General features: G+C 49.5%; 1 protein-coding gene across 1 annotated transcript in view; it reads right to left on the bottom strand.

Moving 5' to 3' along the window:
• Positions 1–1,527: 1,527 nt before the first annotated feature.
• The window catches only part of LOC139405146 (PDZ domain-containing protein 2-like), a gene marked incomplete at its 3' end in the record, with an annotated part of 105,296 nt that continues 85,105 nt past the window's right edge, over positions 1,528–21,718 (bottom strand). The window contains exon 3 of the mRNA XM_071147566.1: positions 1,528–2,101. Coding sequence (XP_071003667.1) covers positions 1,528–2,101 — 574 coding nt within the window. The remainder of the gene's footprint in view (positions 2,102–21,718) is intronic.

A 21,718-nucleotide genomic window follows, 5' to 3' on the forward strand; every position in this document is an offset into this window, starting at 1 on the left:
TTCCTTTCCTGTGACGGTCCTCATGACAGACAGTTTCATCATAGCGCTTGATGGTTTTCGAGACTGCACTTGAAGAAACGTTCGAAGTTCATTACATTTTCTGGATTGACTGACCTTCATGTCTTAAAGTAAAGATGGACTGTCATTTCTCTTTCCTCATTTGAGCTGTTCTTGCCATAATATGGACTTGGTCTTTTACCAAATAGGGATATCTTCTGTATACCACCCCTACCTTGTTACAACACAACTGATTGGCTCAAATGCATTAAGGTGGAAAAAATTACACAAATTAACTTTTAACAAGGCACACATGTTCATTTAAATGCATTCCAGGTGACTACCTCATGAAGCTGGTTGAGAGAATGTTAAGAGTGTGCAAAGCTGACATCAAGGCAAGGGTGGCTACTTTGAAGAATCTCAAATATAAAATATATATTTTGATTTGTTTAACACTTTTTTGGTTACTACATGATTCTATATGTCTTATTTCATACTTTCAATGTCTTCACTAGTATTCTACAATGTAGGAAATAGTTTTTAAAAATAAGAAAAACCCTGGAATGAGTAGGTGTCCAAACTTTTGACTGAAATACATACTGTATCTATAACATACTGTATCTATAACATACTGTATCTATAACATACTGTATCTATAACATACTGTATCTATAACATACTGTGTCTTACCTGACAGGGGGTGTCACTGCTGAGAGAGTCTGTCTGTCTTACCTGACAGGGGGTGTCACTGCTAAGAGATTCTGTCTGTCTTACCTGACAGGAGGCATCACTGCTGAGAGATTCTGTCTGTCTTACCTGACAGGGGGTGTCACTGCTGAGAGAGTCTGTCTGTCTTACCTGACAGGGGGTGTCACTGCTGAGAGATTCTGTCTGTCTTACCTGACAGGAGGCATCACTGCTGAGAGATTCTGTCTGTCTTACCTGACAGGAGGCATCACTGCTGAGAGAGTCTGTCTGTCTTACCTGACAGGAGGTGTCACTGCTAAGAGATTCTGTCTGTCTTACCTGACAGGAGGCATCACTGCTGAGAGAGTCTGTCTGTCTTACCTGACAGGAGGTGTCACTGCTAAGAGATTCTGTCTGTCTTACCTGACAGGAGGCATCACTGCTGAGAGATTCTGTCTGTCTTACCTGACAGGAGGTGTCACTGCTGAGAGAGTCTGTCTGTCTTACCTGACAGGAGGTGTCACTGCTGAGAGAGTCTGTCTGTCTTACCTGACAGGAGGTGTCACTGCTGAGAGATTCTGTCTGTCTTACCTGGCAAGAGGTGTCACTGCTGAGAGATTCTGTCTGTCTTACCTGACAGGAGGCATCACTGCTGAGAGATTCTGTCTGTCTTACATGACAGGAGGTGTCACTGCTGAGAGATTCTGTCTGTCTTACCTGACAGGAGGCATCACTGCTGAGAGATTCTGTCTGTCTTACCTGACAGGAGGTGTCACTGCTGAGCGATTCTGTCTGTCTTACCTGACAGGAGGCATCACTGCTGAGAGATTCTGTCTGTCTTACCTGACAGGAGGCATCACTGCTGAGAGATTCTGTCTTGTGTTCTGACAGTCCTCTGTGGAAGCGATTCGGCAGGGTGGCGGTTCCTCCCCCGTTCTGCAGATGATGTGGGATCGCTAGAGGGGGCAGAACAGTCCTCGGTTCTCTTGGCTCCTCCTCTGGGGGCGTGTCCATGGAAGTTGTGCAGCTACTAGGCTCTGGGGGCGTGACCCTCGTGTCCATGGAGATCGCAGAGTCTCCGTGGCCGCGGTAACCGTTCTCCAGCGTTTCCCCACCGCCATCGTCCCAGCTGTCGTTCTTAGGGCCCAGCTCTTTACTATCACGATTGAACGTCGACCGGGCGATGATGCCAAACTTTCGCGTCCGTTTGCTGCCACCGGTCTGCGTCGGAAGAGGCTCGGAGGACACGCTGCTCCTATGGTGCAGGGAGTTTCGGCCATCTTGGATGCCACCGCTGCCACCAGTGATGGTGGCATTGCCGTTTCCATTGCACGGAGGGAGAGGGGCTTTACGCTTGATCCTCCGGAGCATGATCAGGTAGATGCAGCCGCCATTCCAGCACTGGTCAGCCAGGTAACTGTAGAGGAGAGGAGATGAGAGGAGAGGAGAGGAGAGGAGAGGAGGAAGAGAGAGGGAAGAGAGAGGGAAGAGAGGAGAGAAGAGGAGAGAAAGAGAGAAGGAAGAGATAGGGAAGAGAGGAGAGGAGAGGAGAGTAGAGGAGATGAGAGGAGAGGAGAGGAGAGGAGAGGAGAGGAGAGGAGAGGAGAGGAGAGGAGAGGAGAGGAGAGGTGAGGAGAGGAGAGGAGAGGAGAGGAGAGGAGAAAGAGCGAAATCAGAGAGGAGAGAAAGAGAGAAAGAGGAGAGGAGAGGAGAGGAGAGGAGAGGAGATGAGGAGAGAAAAGAGGAGAAGGAGAAGAGGAGAGAAAAGGGGAGAGGAGGGGGAGAGGAGAGGCGAGGCGAGGCGAGGCGAGGCGAGGAGAGGAGAGGAGAGGAGAGGAGAGGAGAGGAGAGGAGAGGAGAGGAGAGGAGAGAAAAGAGGAGAGAAAAGAGGAGAGGAGAGGAGAGGAGAGGGAAAAGAGAAAAGAGGAGAGGAGAGGAGAGGAGAGGAGAGGAGAGGAGAGAAGGAAAGGAGAGGGGGAAAGGAGATGGAGAGGAGAAGAGGAGAGGAGAAGATAAAATTAGATGTCAGAATGTGTGGGGACGGGAGTCTCCCAGTCACAGATAAACAGATGGAAAAACCAAAGGAGATGTCACATTTGAACTCCTTTTCTGATGAATTACGCCATTTGGAAATTAAAGGCATGAAAAAAACCTTTGGAAAAGACTGTATTGTAGCGGATTGAAATTCCTCAGAGCATATTAACAGTGTAAATCACCCCGTTGTCCTTCCTTCTAACTCTTAATCCTTCTTTGATATTTCTGACTGCAGCTCATTGCTAAGCAGACGCCATTTCAGTTTCAATGGCGCTTCAGATGTCATTTCAGGCAAAATTGTGTCTGTGAGTTAAGCAGGAAAAACATAATGCAGTATGCCAAAACATATCTAGACAAGTTCAGTGAGTGGAAAAGCCCACTCAGCCTAGGAATATAAACTGAAAAGATTCAGGATGGCAGGAAGACGTGAATAATGAATATCTGAACATATTCCTTCTTTCTCCTATATGTTGTTTGCTATGGAATATAGTCTAACCTTGTCAAATTAAATCTACTTGCTACAGTAGTCTGGTTATGTTATGCTGGCTACAGTAGTCTGGTTATGTTATGCTGGCTACAGTAGTCAGGTTATGTTATGCTGGCTACAGTAGTCTGGTTATGTTATGCTGGCTACAGTAGTCTGGTTATGTTATGCTGGCTACAGTAGTCTGGTTATGTTATGCTGGCTACAGTAGTCAGGTTATGTTATGCTGGCTACAGTAGTCAGGTTATGTTATGCTGGCTACAGTAGTCAGGTTATGTTATGCTGGCTACAGTAGTCAGGTTATGTTATGCTGGCTACAGTAGTCTTGCTACAGTAGTCTGGTTATGTTATGCTGGCTACAGTAGTCTTGCTACAGTAGTCAGGTTATGTTATGCTGGCTACAGTAGTCAGGTTATGGTATGCTGGCTACAGTAGTCAGGTTATGTTATGCTGGCTACAGTAGTCTTGCTACAGTAGTCTGGTTATGTTATGCTGGCTACAGTAGTCTTGCTACAGTAGTCTGGTTATGTTATGCTGGCTACAGTAGTCTGGTTATGTTATGCTGGCTACAGTAGTTTGGTTATGTTATGCTGGCTACAGTAGTCTTGCTACAGTAGTCTGGTTATGTTACACTGGCTACAGTAGTCTTGCTACAGTAGTCTGGTTATGTTATGCTGGCTACAGTAGTCTTGCTACAGTAGTCTGGTTATGTTATGCTGGCTACAGTAGTCTTGCTACAGTAGTCAGGTTATGTTATGCTGGCTACAGTAGTCAGGTTATGTTATGCTGGCTACAGTAGTCTTGCTACAGTAGTCAGGTTATGTTATGCTGGCTACAGTAGTCAGGTTATGTTATGCTGGCTACAGTAGTCAGGTTATGTTATGCTGGCTACAGTAGTCTGGCTACAGTAGTCTGGTTATGTTATGCTGGCTACAGTAGTCTTGCTACAGTAGTCAGGTTATGTTATGCTGGCTACAGTAGTCTGGTTATGTTATGCTGGCTACAGAAGTCTTGCTACAGTAGTCTGGTTATGTTACACTGGCTACAGTAGTCTTGCTACAGTAGTCTGGTTATGTTACACTGGCTACAGTAGTCTTTCTACAGTAGTCTGGTTATGTTATGCTGGCTACAGTAGTCTTGCTACAGTAGTCTGGTTATGTTATGCTGGCTACATTAGTCTGGTTATGTTATGCTGGCTACAGTAGTCAGGTTATGTTATGCTGGCTACAGTAGTCAGGTTATGTTATGCTGGCTACAGTAGTCAGGTTATGTTATGCTGGCTACAGTAGTCTTGCTACAGTAGTCTGGTTATGTTATGCTGGCTACAGTAGTCTTGCTACAGTAGTCAGGTTATGTTATGCTGGCTACAGTAGTCAGGTTATGTTATGCTGGCTACAGTAGTCAGGTTATGTTATGCTGGCTACAGTAGTCTTGCTACAGTAGTCTGGTTATGTTATGCTGGCTACAGTAGTCTTGCTACAGTAGTCTGGTTATGTTATGCTGGCTACAGTAGTCTGGTTATGTTATGCTGGCTACAGTAGTTTGGTTATGTTATGCTGGCTACAGTAGTCTTGCTACAGTAGTCTGGTTATGTTACACTGGCTACAGTAGTCTTGCTACAGTAGTCTGGTTATGTTATGCTGGCTACAGTAGTCTTGCTACAGTAGTCAGGTTATGTTATGCTGGCTACAGTAGTCAGGTTATGTTATGCTGGCTACAGTAGTCTTGCTACAGTAGTCAGGTTATGTTATGCTGGCTACAGTAGTCAGGTTATGTTATGCTGGCTACAGTAGTCTTCCTACAGTAGTCAGGTTATGTTATGCTGGCTACAGTAGTCTTGCTACAGTAGTCAGGTTATGTTATGCTGGCTACAGTAGTCTTGCTACAGTAGTCAGGTTATGTTATGCTGGCTACAGTAGTCTGGCTACAGTAGTCAGGTTATGTTATGCTGGCTACAGTAGTCTTGCTACAGTAGTCAGGTTATGTTATGCTGGCTACAGTAGTCTTGCTACAGTAGTCAGGTTATGTTATGCTGGCTACAGTAGTCAGGTTATGTTATGCTGGCTACAGTAGTCTGGTTATGTTATGCTGGCTACAGTAGTCTGGCTACAGTAGTCAGGTTATGTTATGCTGGCTACAGTAGTCTGGTTATGTTATGCTGGCTACAGTAGTCTGGCTACAGTATTATGTTCCTGTGTTCCATCATAGAAAGAACGAATGACCTTTGACAATCACCTGGTTTACCAGGATCCTGCTGCGTCTGGGCAGGCTCTCGTGACTTCCTGCATAACTACAAACACTTCTGGCTGACTTTGAAAGGAATTTACATACGCGTGTGTGTGTGTGTGTGTGTGGGGGTCTTTATTTCAGCTACTCATTAACTTGATCAGGGGCGTGTGTGTTTAACTACACTGCATGATCGTGGCTGAAAAGTTCAAACTCATTTGCAGACTTGTTTACCATTCAGTATGTTAGACAAGACATCAGCTAGGCTCCAAATCAAACCGTATGAAGCCTAAACAAAGAATCATATATAAAAGTTGGATTTACTGTGGAGTAGGAGACTCTGCATTGCATCGCGTGCCTTACACTCAGCTAATGACTGCGTAGAGCAGGGATGGACAACTTTGACAGGGGTTGGGGGCCACAAAAATAACGGAACACATCATGAGAGGCTGAAGTGGCTTGTGGGTCTGCGCACCCAGATCCATTTAAGCGGCCAGCCCCTCGTGAAAGATTGAAATGTGGATAACAAACTGACTGTGAACGAGACGTTTACTGTTCATTTTGATTGTTTATTTCACTTTCGTATATTATCTACCTCACTTGCTTTGGCAATGTTAACACATGTTTCTCATGCCAATAAAGCCACTTGAATTGAATTGAGAGCTGTCAGGGGACTAGCTCCAGTGTGAAAGAGGATTACTGAGTGCGCGAAAGATTGGATACACTGACCAGTTCTGGCTACCCCGACCAGATCTAGATACCACAACCAGATCTAGATACCCCGACCAGATCTAGATACCTCGACCAGTTCTAGATACCACAACCAGTTCTGTTACCCCGACCAGATCTAGATACCCCGACCAGATCTAGATACCACAACCAGTTCTGTTACCCCGACCAGATCTAGATACCCCAACCATTTCTGGCTACCCCGACCAGATCTAGATACCCCAACCAGTTCTGCTACCCCGACCAGTTCTAGATACCCCAACCAGTTCTGTTACCCTGACCAGATCTAGATACCCCAACCAGTTCTGTTACCCCAACCAGTTCTAGATACCCCAACCAGTTCTGCTACCCCGACCAGTTCTAGATACCCCAACCAGTTCTGTTACCCCAACTAGTTCTAGATACCCCGACCAGTTCTGGCGACCCGACCAGATCTAGATACCCCAACCAGTTCTAGATACCCTGACCAGTTCTAGATACCCCGACCAGTTCTAGATACCCCGACCAGTTCTAGATACCCCGACCAGTTCTAGATACCAAGACCAGTTCTAGATACCCAGATCAGTTCTAGATACCCCGACCAGTTCTAGATACCCCGAATAGTTCTAGATACCCGACCAGTTCTAGATAACCCGACCAGTTCTGTTACACCGACCAGTTCTAGATACCCCGACCAGTTCTAGATACCCCGACCAGTTCTAGATACCCCGACCAGTTCTAGATACCCCGACCAGTTCTAGATACCCCGACCAGATCTAGATACCCCGAACAGTTATAGATACCCCAACCAGTTATAGATACCCCAACCAGTTATAGATACCCCGACCAGTTCTAGATACCCCGACCAGTTCTGTTACCGCGACCAGTTCTAGATACCCCGACCAGTTCTAGATACCCCGACCAGTTCTGTTACCTTGACCAGTTCTAGATACACCGACCAGTTCTAGATACCCCGACCAGATCTAGATACCCCGAACAGTTATAGATACCCCAACCAGTTCTAGATACCCCAACCAGTTATAGATACCCCGACCAGTTCTAGATACCCCGACCAGTTCTGTTACCGCGACCAGTTCTAGATACCCCGACCAGTTCTAGATACCCCGACCAGTTCTGTTACCTCGACCAGTTCTAGATACACCGACCAGTTCTAGATACCCCGACCAGTTCTAGATACCCCGACCAGTTCTAGAAACCCCAGCCAGTTCTGTTAACCCGACCCGATCTAGTTACCCCGACCAGTTCTGTTACCCCGACCAGTTCTGTTACCCCGACCAGTTCTAGACACCCCGACCAGTTCTGTTACCTCGACCAGTTTTGTTACCCCGAACAGTTCTAGATGCCCCGACCAGTTCTAGATACCTCGACCAGTTCTAGATACCAAGACCAGTTCTAGATACCCCGACCAGTTCTAGATACCCCGACCAGTTCTAAATCCCCCGAATAGTTCTAGATACCCGACCAGTTCTAGATACCCCGACCAGTTCTGTTACCCCGACCAGTTCTGTTACCCCGACCAGTTCTGTTACCCCGACCAGGTCTAGATACCCCGACCAGTTCTAGATACCCCGACCAGTTCTAGATACCCCGACCAGTTCTAGATACCCCAGCCAGTTCTGTTAACCCGACCCGATCTAGTTACCCCGACCAGTTCTGTTACCCCGACCAGTTCTGTTACCCCGACCAGTTCTAGACACCCCGACCAGTTCTGTTACCTCGACCAGTTTTGTTACCCCGAACAGTTCTAGATGCCCCGACCAGTTCTAGATACCTCGACCAGTTCTAGATACCAAGACCAGTTCTAGATACCCCGACCAGTTCTAGATACCCCGACCAGTTCTAAATATCCCGAATAGTTCTAGATACCCGACCAGTTCTAGATACCCCGACCAGTTCTGTTACCCCGACCAGTTCTGTTACCCCGACCAGTTCTGTTACCCCGACCAGGTCTAGATACCCCGACCAGTTCTAGAGACCCCGACCAGATCTAGATACCCCGACCAGTTCTAGATACCACGACCAGTTCTAGATACCCCGACCAGTTCTAGATACCCCGACCAGTTCTAGATACCCCGACCAGTTCTGTTACCCCGACCAGTTCTAGATACCCCGACCAGTTCTAGATACCCCGACCAGTTCTGTTACCCCGACCAGTTCTAGATACCCCGACCAGTTCTAGATACCCCGACCAGTTCTAGATACCCCGACCAGATCTAGATACCCCGACCAGTTCTAGATACCCCAACCAGTTCTAGATACCCCGACCAGTTCTAGATACCAAGACCAGTTCTAGATACCCCAACCAGTTCTAGATACCCCGACCAGTTCTAGATACCAAGACCAGTTCTAGATACCCAGACCAGTTCTAGATACCCCGACCAGTTCTAGATACCCCGAATAGTTCTAGATTCCTGACCAGTTCTAGATACCCCGACCAGTTCTGTTACCCCGACCAGTTCTGTTACCCCGACCAGTTCTAGATACCCCGACCAGTTCTAGATACCCCGACCAGTTCTAGATACCCCGACCAGATCTAGATACCCCGACCAGTTCTAGATACCCCGACCAGTTCTAGAAACCCCAACCAGTTCTGTTACCCCGACCAGTTCTGTTACCTCGAACAGTTCTAGATACCCCAACCAGTTCTAGATACCCCAACCAGTTCTAGATACCCCGACCAGTTCTAGATACCCCGACCAGTTCTGTTACCCCGACCAGTTCTAGATACCCCGACCAGTTCTAGATACCCCGACCAGTTCTAGATACCCCAACCAGTTCTAGATACCCCGACCAGTTCTAGATACCCCGACCAGTTCTGTTACCCCAACCAGTTCTAGATACCCCGACCAGTTCTAGATACCCGCATAGTTCTAGATACCCGACCAGTTCTAGATACCCCGACCAGTTCTGTTACCTCGACCAGTTCTGTTACCCCGACCAGTTCTAGATACCCCGACCAGATCTAGATACCCCGACCAGTTCTGTTACCCCGACCAGTTCTAGATACCCCGACCAGTTCTAGATACCCCGACCAGTTCTAGATACCCCGACCAGTTCTGTTACCCCAACCAGTTCTAGATACCCCGACCAGTTCTGTTACCCCGACCAGTTCTAGATACCCCGACCAGTTCTAGATACCCGCATAGTTCTAGATACCCGACCAGTTCTAGATACCCCGACCAGTTCTGTTACCTCGACCAGTTCTGTTACCCCGACCAGTTCTAGATACCCTGACCAGATCTAGATACCCCGACCAGTTCTGTTAACCCGACAAGTTCTGCTACCCCGACGAGTTCTAGAAACCCCGACCAGTTCTAGATACCCCGAACAGTTCTAGATACCCCGACCAGTTCTAGATACCGCGACCAGTTCTGTTACCCCGACCAGTTCTGTTACCCCGACCAGTTCTGTTACCCCGACCAGTTCTAGATACCCCGACCAGTTCTAGATACCCCGACCAGATCTAGATACCCCGACCAGTTCTAGATACCCCGACCAGTTCTAGATACCCCGACCAGTTCTAGATACCCCGACCAGTTCTAGATACCCCAACCAGTTCTAGATACCCTAACCAGTTCTAGATACCCGGCCAGTTCCGTTACCCCGACCAGTCCTAGATACCCCGACCAGTTCTAGATACCCCGACCAGTTCTGTTACCCCGACCAGTTCTGTTACCCCGAACAGTTCTGTTACCCCGAACAGTTCTAGATACCCCGAACAGTTCTAGATACCCTGACCAGCTCTAGATACCCCGACCAGATCTAGATACCCCGACCAGTTCTAGATACCCCGAACAGTTCTAGATACCCCGACCAGTTCTAGATACCCCGACCAGATCTAGATACCCCAACCAGTTCTGGCTACCCTGACCAGATCTAGATACCCAAACCAGTTCTTCTACCCCGACCAGTTCTAGATACCCCAACCAGTTCTGTTACCCTGACCAGATCTAGATACCGCAACCAATTCTGTTACCCCAACCAGTTCTAGATACCCCAACCAGTTCTGCTACCCCGACCAGTTCTAGATACCCCAACCAGTTCTGTTACCCCAACCAGTTCTAGATACCCCGACCAGTTCTGGCTACCCGACCAGATCTAGATACCCCAACCAGTTCTGTTACCCCGACCAGATCTAGATACCCCAACCAGTTCTGTTACCCCAACCAGTTCTAGATACCCCGACCAGTTCTAGATACCCCGACCAGTTCTAGATACCCCGACCAGTTCTAGATACAAAGACCAGTTCTAGATACCCAGACCAGTTCTAGATACCCCGACCAGTTCTAGATACCCCGAATAGTTCTAGATACCTGACCAGTTCTAGATACCCCGACCAGTTCTGTTACCCCGACCAGTTCTGTTACCCCGACCAGTTCTAGATACCCTGACCAGTTCTAGATACCCCGACCAGTTCTAGATACCCCGACCAGTTCTGTTACCCCGACCAGTTCTAGATACCCCGACCAGTTCTAGATACCCCGGCCAGTTCTGTTACCCCGACCAGTTCTGTTACCCCGACCAGTTCTAGATACCCCGACCAGTTCTAGATACCCCAACCAGTTCTAGATACCCCGACCAGTTCTAGATACCCGGACCAGTTCTGTTACCCCAACCAGTTCTAGATACCCCGACCAGTTCTGTTACCCCAACCAGTTCTAGATACCCCGACCAATTCTAGATACCCGGCATAGTTCTAGATACCCGACCAGTTCTAGATACCTCGACCAGTTCTGTTACCTCGACCAGTTCTGTTACCCCGACCAGTTCTAGATACCCCGACCAGATCTAGATACCCCGACCAGTTCTGTTACCCCGACCAGTTCTAGATACCCGACCAGTTCTAGAAACCCTGACCAGTTCTGTTACCCCGACCAGTTCTGTTTCCCCGAACAGTTCTAGATACCCCGAACAGTTCTAGATACCCCAACCAGTTCTAGATACCCCGACCAGTTCTAGATACCCCAACCAGTTATAGATACCACGCATAGTTCTAGATACCCGACCAGTTCTAGATACCCCGACCAGTTCTGTTACCCCGACCAGTTCTAGATACCCCGAACAGTTCTAGATACCCTGACCAGCTCTAGATACCCCGACCAGATCTAGATACCCCGACCAGTTCTAGATACCCCGAACAGTTCTAGATACCCCGACCAGTTCTAGATACCCCGACCAGATCTAGATACCCCAACCAGTTCTGGCTACCCTGACCAGATCTAGATACCCCAACCAGTTCTGCTACCCCGACCAGTTCTAGATACTCCAACCAGTTCTGTTACCCTGACCAGATCTAGATACCGCAACCAATTCTGTTACCCCAACCAGTTCTAGATACCCCAACCAGTTCTGCTACCCCGACCAGTTCTAGATACCCCAACCAGTTCTGTTACCCCAACCAGTTCTAGATACCACGACCAGTTCTGGCTACCCGACCAGATCTAGATACCCCAACCAGTTCTGTTACCCCGACCAGATCTAGATACCCCAACCAGTTCTGTTACCCCAACCAGTTCTAGATACCCCGACCAGTTCTAGATACCCCGACCAGTTCTAGATACCCCGACCAGTTCTAGATACCCCGACCAGTTCTAGATACCAAGACCAGTTCTAGATACCCCGACCAGTTCTAGATACCCCGAATAGTTCTAGATACCTGACCAGTTCTAGATACCCCGACCAGTTCTGTTACCCCGACCAGTTCTGTTACCCCGACCAGTTCTAGATACCCTGACCAGTTCTAGATACCCCGACCAGTTCTAGATACCCCGACCAGTTCTGTTACCCCGACCAGTTCTAGATACCCCGACCAGTTCTAGATACCCCGACCAGTTCTAGATACCCCGACCAGTTCTGTTACCCCGACCAGTTCTAGATACCCCGACCAGTTCTAGATACCCCGACCAGTTCTAGATACCCCGACCAGTTCTGTTACCCAAACCAGTTCTAGATACCCCGACCAGTTCTAGATACCCCGACCAGTTCTGTTACCCCAACCAGTTCTAGATACCCCGACCAGTTCTGTTACCCCAACCAGTTCTAGATACCCCGACCAATTCTAGATACCCGGCATAGTTCTAGATACCCGACCAGTTCTAGATACCTCGACCAGTTCTGTTACCTCGACCAGTTCTGTTACCCCGACCAGTTCTAGATACCCCGACCAGATCTAGATACCCCGACCAGTTCTGTTACCCCGACCAGTTCTAGATACCCGACCAGTTCTAGAAACCCTGACCAGTTCTGTTACCCCGACCAGTTCTGTTTCCCCGAACAGTTCTAGATACCCCGAACAGTTCTAGATACCCCGACCAGTTCTAGATACCCCGACCAGATCTAGATACCCCGATCAGTTCTAGATACCCCGACCAGTTCTGTTACCCCGACCAGTTCTGTTACCCCGAACAGTTATAGATACCCCAACCAGTTCTAGATACCCCAACCAGTTCTAGATACCCCGACCAGTTCTAGATACCCCTACCAGTTCTGTTACCCCGACCAGTTCTAGATACCCCGACCAGTTCTAGATACCCCGACCAGTTCTGTTACCCCGACCAGTTCTGTTACCCCGACCAGTTCTGTTACCCCGAACAGTTATAGATACCCCAACCAGTTCTAGATACCCCAACCAGTTCTAGATACCCCGACCAGTTCTAGATACCCCGACCAGTTCTGTTACCCCGACCAGTTCTAGATACCCCGACCAGTTCTAGATACCCCGACCAGTTCTAGATACCCCGACCAGATCTAGATACCCCAACCAGTTCTAGATACCCTAACCAGTTCTAGATACCCGGCCAGTTCTGTTACCCCGACCAGTCCTAGATACCCCGACCAGTTCTAGATACCCCGACCAGTTCTGTTACCCCGACCAGTTCTGTTACCCCGAACAGTTCTGTTACCCCGAAAAGTTCTAGATACCCCAAACAGTTCTAGATACCCCGACCAGCTCTAGATACCCCGACCAGATCTAATTACCCCGACCAGTTCTAGATACCCCGACCAGTTCTAGATACCCCGACCAGTTCTAGATACCCCGACCAGATCTAGATACCCCAACCAGTTCTGGCTACCCTGACCAGATCTAGATACCCCAACCAGTTCTGCTACCCCGACCAGTTCTAGATACCGCAACCAGTTCTGTTACCCCAACCAGTTCTAGATACCCCGACCAGTTCTGGCTACCCGACCAGATCTAGATACCCCAACCAGTTCTGTTACCCCGACCAGATCTAGATACCCCAACCAGTTCTGTTACCCCAACCAGTTCTAGATACCCCGACCAGTTCTAGATACCCCGACCAGTTCTAGATACCCCGACCAGTTCTAGATACCCCGACAAGTTCTAGATACCAAGACCAGTTCTAGATACCCAGACCAGTTCTAGATACCCCGACCAGTTCTAGATACCCCGAATAGTTCTAGATACCTGACCAGTTCTAGATACCCCGACCAGTTCTGTTACCCCGACCAGTTCTGTTACCCCGACCAGTTCTAGATACCCCGACCAGTTCTAGATACCCCAACCAGTTCTAGATACCCCAACCAGTTCTAGATACCCCGACCAGTTCTAGATACCCCGACCAGTTCTGTTACCCCAACCAGTTCTAAATACCCCGACCAGTTCTGTTACCCCAACCAGTTCTAGATACCCCGACCAATTCTAGATACCCGGCATAGTTCTAGATACCCGACCAGTTCTAGATACCTCGACCAGTTCTGTTACCTCGACCAGTTCTGTTACCCCGACCAGTTCTAGATACCCCGACCAGATCTAGATACCCCGACCAGTTCTGTTACCCCGACCAGTTCTAGATACCCGACCAGTTCTAGAAACCCTGACCAGTTCTGTTACCCCGACCAGTTCTGTTTCCCCGAACAGTTCTAGATACCCCGAACAGTTCTAGATACCCCGACCAGTTCTAGATACCCCGACCAGTTCTAGATACCACGCATAGTTCTAGATACCCGACCAGTTCTAGATACCCCGACCAGTTCTGTTACCCCGACCAGTTCTAGATACCCCGACCAGTTCTAGATACCCCGACCAGTTCTAGATACCCCGACCAGATCTAGATACCCCGATCAGTTCTAGATACCCCGACCAGTTCTGTTACCCCGACCAGTTCTGTTACCCGAACAGTTATAGATACCCCAACCAGTTCTAGATACCCCAACCAGTTCTAGATACCCCGACCAGTTCTAGATACCCCGACCAGTTCTGTTACCCCGACCAGTTCTAGATACCCCGACCAGTTCTAGATACCCCGACCAGTTCTGTTACCCCGAATAGTTCTAGATACCCGACCAGTTCTAGATACCCCGACCAGTTCTGTTACCCCGACCAGTTCTGTTACCCCGAACAGTTCTAGATACCCCGAACAGTTCTAGATACCCCGACCAGTTCTAGATACCCCGACCAGTTCTAGATACCCGACCAGTTCTGTTACCCCAACCAGTTCTAGATACCCCGACCAGTTCTGTTACCCCAACCAGTTCTAGATACCCCGACCAGTTCTAGATACCCGCATAGTTCTAGATACCCGACCAGTTCTGTTACCTCGACCAGTTCTGTTACCCCGACCAGTTCTAGATACCCCGACCAGATCTAGATACCCCGACCAGTTCTGTTACCCCGACCAGTTCTAGATAACCCCGACCAGTTCTAGATACCCCGACCAGTTCTGTTACCCCGACCAGTTCTGTTACCCCGAACAGTTCTAGATACCCCGAACAGTTCTAGATACCCCAACCAGTTCTAGATACCCCGACCAGTTCTAGATACCCCGACCAGTTCTAGATACCACGCATAGTTCTAGATACCCGACCAGTTCTAGATACCCCGACCAGTTCTGTTACCTCGACCAGTTCTAGATACCCCGACCAGTTCTAGATACCCTGACCAGTTCTAGATACCCCGACCAGTTCTAGATAACCCAACCAGTTCTGTTAACCCGACCCGATCTAGTTACCCCGACCAGTTCTGTTACCCCGACCAGTTCTGTTACCCCGACCAGTTCTAGACACCCCGACCAGTTCTGTTAAATCGACCAGTTCTGTTACCCCGAACAGTTCTAGATACCCCGACCAGTTCTAGATACCTCGACCAGTTCTAGATACCAAGACCAGTTCTAGATACCCCGACCAGTTCTAGATACCCCGACCAGTTCTAAATACCCCGAATAGTTCTAGATACCCGACCAGTTCTAGATACCCCGACCAGTTCTGTTACCCCAACCAGTTCTGTTACCCCGACCAGTTCTGTTACCCCGACCAGTTCTAGATAACCCGACCAGTTCTAGATACCCCGACCAGATCTAGATACCCCGACCAGTTCTAGATACCCCGACCAGTTCTAGATACCCCGACCAGTTCTAGATACCCCGACCAGATCTAGATACCCCGACCAGTTCTGTTACCCCGACCAGTTCTAGATACCCCGACCAGTTCTGGATACCCCGACCAGTTCTGTTACCCCGACCAGTTCTAGATACCCCGACCAGTTCTAAATACCCCGAATAGTTCTAGATACCCGACCAGTTCTAGATACCCCGACCAGTTCTGTTACCCCAACCAGTTCTGTTACCCCGACCAGTTCTGTTACCCCGACCAGTTCTGTTACCCCGACCAGTTCTAGATAACCCGACCAGTTCTAGATAACCCGACCAGTTCTAGATACCCCGACCAGATCTAGATACCCCGACCAGTTCTAGATACCCCGACCAGTTCTAGATACCCCGACCAGTTCTAGATACCCCGACCAGATCTAGATACCCCGACCAGTTCTAGATACCCCGACCAGTTCTAAATACCCCGAATAGTTCTAGATACCCGACCAGTTCTAGATACCCCGACCAGTTCTGTTACCCCAACCAGTTCTGTTACCCCGACCAGTTCTGTTACCCCGACCAGTTCTGTTACCCCGACCAGTTCTAGATAACCCGACCAGTTCTAGATAACCCGACCAGTTCTAGATACCCCGACCAGATCTAGATACCCCGACCAGTTCTAGATACCCCGACCAGTTCTAGATACCCCGACCAGTTCTAGATACCCCGACCAGATCTAGATACCCCGACCAGTTCTGTTACCCCGACCAGTTCTAGATACCCCGACCAGTTCTAGATACCCCGACCAGTTCTGTTACCCCGACCAGTTCTAGATACCCCGACCAGTTCTAGATACCCCGACCAGATCTAGATACCCCGACCAGTTCTAGATACCCCAACCAGTTCTAGATACCCCGACCAGTTCTAGATACCCCGACCAGTTCTAGATACCCCGACTAGTTCTGTTACCCCGACCAGTTCTAGATACCCTGACCAGTTCTAGATACCCGGACCAGTTCTGTTACCCCGACCAGTTCTGTTACCCCGACCAGTTCTAGATACCCCGACCAGTTCTGTTACCTCGACCAGTTCTATTACCCCGAACAGTTCTAGATACCCCGACCAGATCTAGATACCCCGACCAGTTCTAGATACCCCGACCAGTTCTGTTACCCCGACCAGTTCTGTTACCCCGAACAGTTCTGTTACCCCGAACAGTTCTAGATATCCCGAACAGTTCTAGATACCCCGACCAGTTCTAGATTCCCCGACCAGTCCTAGATACCCCAACCAGTTCTGTTAACCCGACCAGATCTAGTTACCCCGACCAGTTCTGTTACCCCGACCAGTTCTGTTACACCGACCAGTTCTAGACACCCCGACCAGTTCTGTTACCTCGACCAGTTCTGTTACCCCGAACAGTTCTAGATACCCCGACCAGTTCTAGATACCTCGACCAGTTCTAGATACCAAGACCAGTTCTAAATACCCTGAATAGTTCTAGATACCGGACCAGTTCTAGTTACCCCGACCAGTTCTGTTACCCCGACCAGTTCTGTTACCCCGACCAGTTCTGTTACACCGACCAGTTCTAGATACCCCGACCAGTTCTAGATACCCCGACCAGTTCTAGATACCCCGACCAGATCTAGATACCCCGACCAGTTCTAGATACCCCAACCAGTTCTAGATACCCCGACCAGTTCTAGATACCCCGACCAGTTCTAGATACCCCGACCAGTTCTGTTACCCCGACCAGTTCTAGATACCCCGACCAGTTCTAGATACCCCGACCAGTTCTGTTACCCCGACCAGTTCTTTTACCCCGACCAGTTCTAGATACCCCAACCAGTTCTGTTACCTCGACCAGTTCTGTTACCCCGAACAGTTCTAGATACCCCGACCAGATCTAGATACCCCGACCAGTTCTAGATACCCCAACCAGTTCTAGATACCCCAACCAGTTCTAGATACCCGACCAGTTCTGTTACCCCGACCAGTCCTAGATACCCCGACCAGTTCTAGATACCCCGACCAGTTCTGTTACCCCGACCAGTTCTGTTACCCCGAACAGTTCTGTTACCCCGAACAGTTCTAGATACCCCGAACAGTTCTAGATACCCCGACCAGCTCTAGATACCCCGACCAGATCTAGATACCCCGACCAGTTCTAGATACCCCGACCAGTTCTAGATACCCCGACCAGTTCTAGATACCCCGACCAGATCTAGATACCCCGACCAGATCTAGATACCCCAACCAGTTCTGGCTACCCTGACCAGATCTAGATACCCCAACCAGTTCTAGATACCCCGACCAGATCTAGATACCCCGACCAGATCTAGATACCCCAACCAGTTCTGGCTACCCTGACCAGATCTAGATACCCCAACCAGTTCTGCTACCCTGACCAGTTCTAGATACCCCAACCAGTTCTGTTACCCTGACCAGATCTAGATACCCCAACCAATTCTGTTACCCCAACCAGTTCTGTTACCTCGACCAGTTGTGTTACCCCGACCAGTTCTGTTACCCCGACCAGTTCTGTTACCCCGACCAGTTCTGTTACCCCGACCAGTTCTGTTACACCGACCAGTTCTAGATACCCCGACCAGTTCTAGATACCCCGACCAGTTCTAGATACCCCGACCAGATCTAGATACCCCGACCAGTTCTAGATACCCCAACCAGTTCTAGATACCCCGACCAGTTCTAGATACCCCGACCAGTTCTAGATACCCCGACCAGTTCTGTTACCCCGACCAGTTCTAGATACCCCGACCAGTTCTAGATACCCCGACCAGTTCTGTTACCCCGACCAGTTCTTTTACCCCGACCAGTTCTAGATACCCCGACCAGTTCTGTTACCTCGACCAGTTCTGTTACCCCGAACAGTTCTAGATACCCCGACCAGATCTAGATACCCCGACCAGTTCTAGATACCCCAACCAGTTCTAGATACCCCAACCAGTTCTAGATACCCGACCAGTTCTGTTACCCCGACCAGTCCTAGATACCCCGACCAGTTCTAGATACCCCGACCAGTTCTGTTACCCCGACCAGTTCTGTTACCCCGAACAGTTCTGTTACCCCGAACAGTTCTAGATACCCCGAACAGTTCTAGATACCCCGACCAGCTCTAGATACCCCGACCAGATCTAGATACCCCGACCAGTTCTAGATACCCCGACCAGTTCTAGATACCCCGACCAGTTCTAGATACCCCGACCAGATCTAGATACCCCGACCAGATCTAGATACCCCAACCAGTTCTGGCTACCCTGACCAGATCTAGATACCCCAACCAGTTCTAGATACCCCGACCAGATCTAGATACCCCGACCAGATCTAGATACCCCAACCAGTTCTGGCTACCCTGACCAGATCTAGATACCCCAACCAGTTCTGCTACCCTGACCAGTTCTAGATACCCCAACCAGTTCTGTTACCCTGACCAGATCTAGATACCCCAACCAATTCTGTTACCCCAACCAGTTCTGTTACCTCGACCAGTTGTGTTACCCCGACCAGTTCTGTTACCCCGACCAGATCTAGTTACCCCGACCAGTTCTGTTACCCCGACCAGTTCTGTTACCCCGAACAGTTCTAGATACCCCGACCAGTTCTGTTACCCCGACCAGTTCTAGATACCCCAACCAGTTCTGTTACCTCGACCAGTTTTGTTACCCCGAACATTTCTAGATACCCCGACCAGATCTAGATATCCCGAACAGTTCTAGATACCCCGACCAGTTCTAGATTCCCCGACCAGTCCTAGATACCCCAACCAGTTCTGTTAACCCGACCAGATCTAGTTACCCCGACCAGTTCTGTTACCCCGACCAGTTCTGTTACACCGACCAGTTCTAGACACCCCGACCAGTTCTGTTACCTCGACCAGTTCTGTTACCCCGAACAGTTCTAGATACCAAGACCAGTTCTAAATACCCTGAATAGTTCTAGATACCTGACCAGTTCTAGATACCCCGACCAGTTCTGTTACCCCGACCAGTTCTGTTACCCCGACCAGTTCTAGATACCCCGACCAGTTCTAGATACCCCGACCAGATCTAGATACCCCGACCAGTTCTAGATACCCCGACCAGTTCTAGATACCCCGACCAGATCTAGATACCCCGATCAGTTCTAGATACCCCGACCAGTTCTGTTACCCCGACCAGTTCTGTTACCTCGAACAGTTCTAGATACCCCAACCAGTTCTAGATACCCCAACCAGTTCTAGATAACCCGACCAGTTCTAGATACCCCGACCAGTTCTGTTACCCCGACAAGTTCTAGATACCCCGACCAGTTCTAGATACCCGACCAGTTCTAGATACCCCGACCAGTCCTAGATACCCCGACCAGTTCTGTTACCCCGACCAGTTCTAGATACCTCGACCAGTTCTAGATACCCCGACCAGTTCTAGATACCCCGACCAGTTCTAGATACCCCGACCAGTCCTAGATACCCCGACCAGTTCTAGATACCCCAACCAGTTCTGTTACCCCGACCAGTTCTGTTACCCCGAACAGTTCTGTTACCCCGAACGGTTCTAGATACCCTGAACAGTTCTAGATACCCCGACCAGTTCTAGATACCCCGACCAGCTCTAGATACCCCGACCAGATCTAGATACCCCGACCAGTTCTGTTACCCCGACCAGATCTAGTTACCCCGACCAGTTCTGTTACCCCGACCAATTCTGTTACCCCGAACAGTTCTAGATACCCCGACCAGTTCTGTTACCCCGACCAGTTCTAGATACCCCAACCAGTTCTGTTACCTCGACCAGTTTTGTTACCCCAAACATTTCTAGATACCCCGACCAGATCTAGATACCCCGACCAGTTCTAGATACCCCGACCAGTTCTAGATACCCCGAATAGTTCTAGATACCTGACCAGTTCTAGATACCCCGACCAGTTCTGTTACCCCGACCAGTTCTGTTACCCCGACCAGATCTAGATACCCCGACCAGTTCTAGATACCCCGACCAGTTCTAGATACCCCGACCAGATCTAGATACCCCGATCAGTTCTAGATACCCCGACCAGTTCTGTTACCCCGACCAGTTCTGTTACCTCGAACAGTTCTAGATACCCCGACCAGTTCTAGATACCCCGAATAGTTCTAGATACCTGACCAGTTCTAGATACCCCGACCAGTTCTGTTACCCCGACCAGTTCTGTTACCCCGACCAGATCTAGATACCCCGACCAGTTCTAGATACCCCGACCAGTTCTAGATACCCCGACCAGATCTAGATACCCCGATCAGTTCTAGATACCCCGACCAGTTCTGTTACCCCGACCAGTTCTGTTACCTCGAACAGTTCTAGATACCCCGACCAGTTCTAGATACCCCGACCAGTTCTAGATACCCCGACCAGATCTAGATACCCCAACCAGTTCTGGCTACCCTGACCAGATCTAGATACCCCAACCAGTTCTGCTACCCCGACCAGTTCTAGATACCGCAACCAGTTCTGTTACCCCAACCAGTTCTAGATACCCCGACCAGTTCTGGCTACCCGACCAGATCTAGATACCCCAACCAGTTCTGTTACCCCAACCAGATCTAGATACCCCAACCAGTTCTGTTACCCCAACCAGTTCTAGATACCCCGACCAGTTCTAGATACCCCGACCAGTTCTAGATACCCCGACCAGTTCTAGATACCCCGACAAGTTCTAGATACCAAGACCAGTTCTAGATACCCAGACCAGTTCTAGATACCCCGACCAGTTCTAGATACCCCGAATAGTTCTAGATACCTGACCAGTTCTAGATACCCCGACCAGTTCTGTTACCCCGACCAGTTCTGTTACCCCGACCAGTTCTAGATACCCCGACCAGTTCTAGATACCCCAACCAGTTCTAGATACCCCAACCAGTTCTAGATACCCCGACCAGTTCTAGATACCCCGACCAGTTCTGTTACCCCAACCAGTTCTAAATACCCCGACCAGTTCTGTTACCCCAACCAGTTCTAGATACCCCGACCAATTCTAGATACCCGGCATAGTTCTAGATACCCGACCAGTTCTAGATACCTCGACCAGTTCTGTTACCTCGACCAGTTCTGTTACCCCGACCAGTTCTAGATACCCCGACCAGATCTAGATACCCCGACCAGTTCTGTTACCCCGACCAGTTCTAGATACCCGACCAGTTCTAGAAACCCTGACCAGTTCTGTTACCCCGACCAGTTCTGTTTCCCCGAACAGT

This window comes from Oncorhynchus clarkii, unplaced genomic scaffold (genome assembly GCF_045791955.1).
Source record: "Oncorhynchus clarkii lewisi isolate Uvic-CL-2024 unplaced genomic scaffold, UVic_Ocla_1.0 unplaced_contig_11402_pilon_pilon, whole genome shotgun sequence".
Taxonomy (NCBI): domain Eukaryota; kingdom Metazoa; phylum Chordata; class Actinopteri; order Salmoniformes; family Salmonidae; genus Oncorhynchus; species Oncorhynchus clarkii.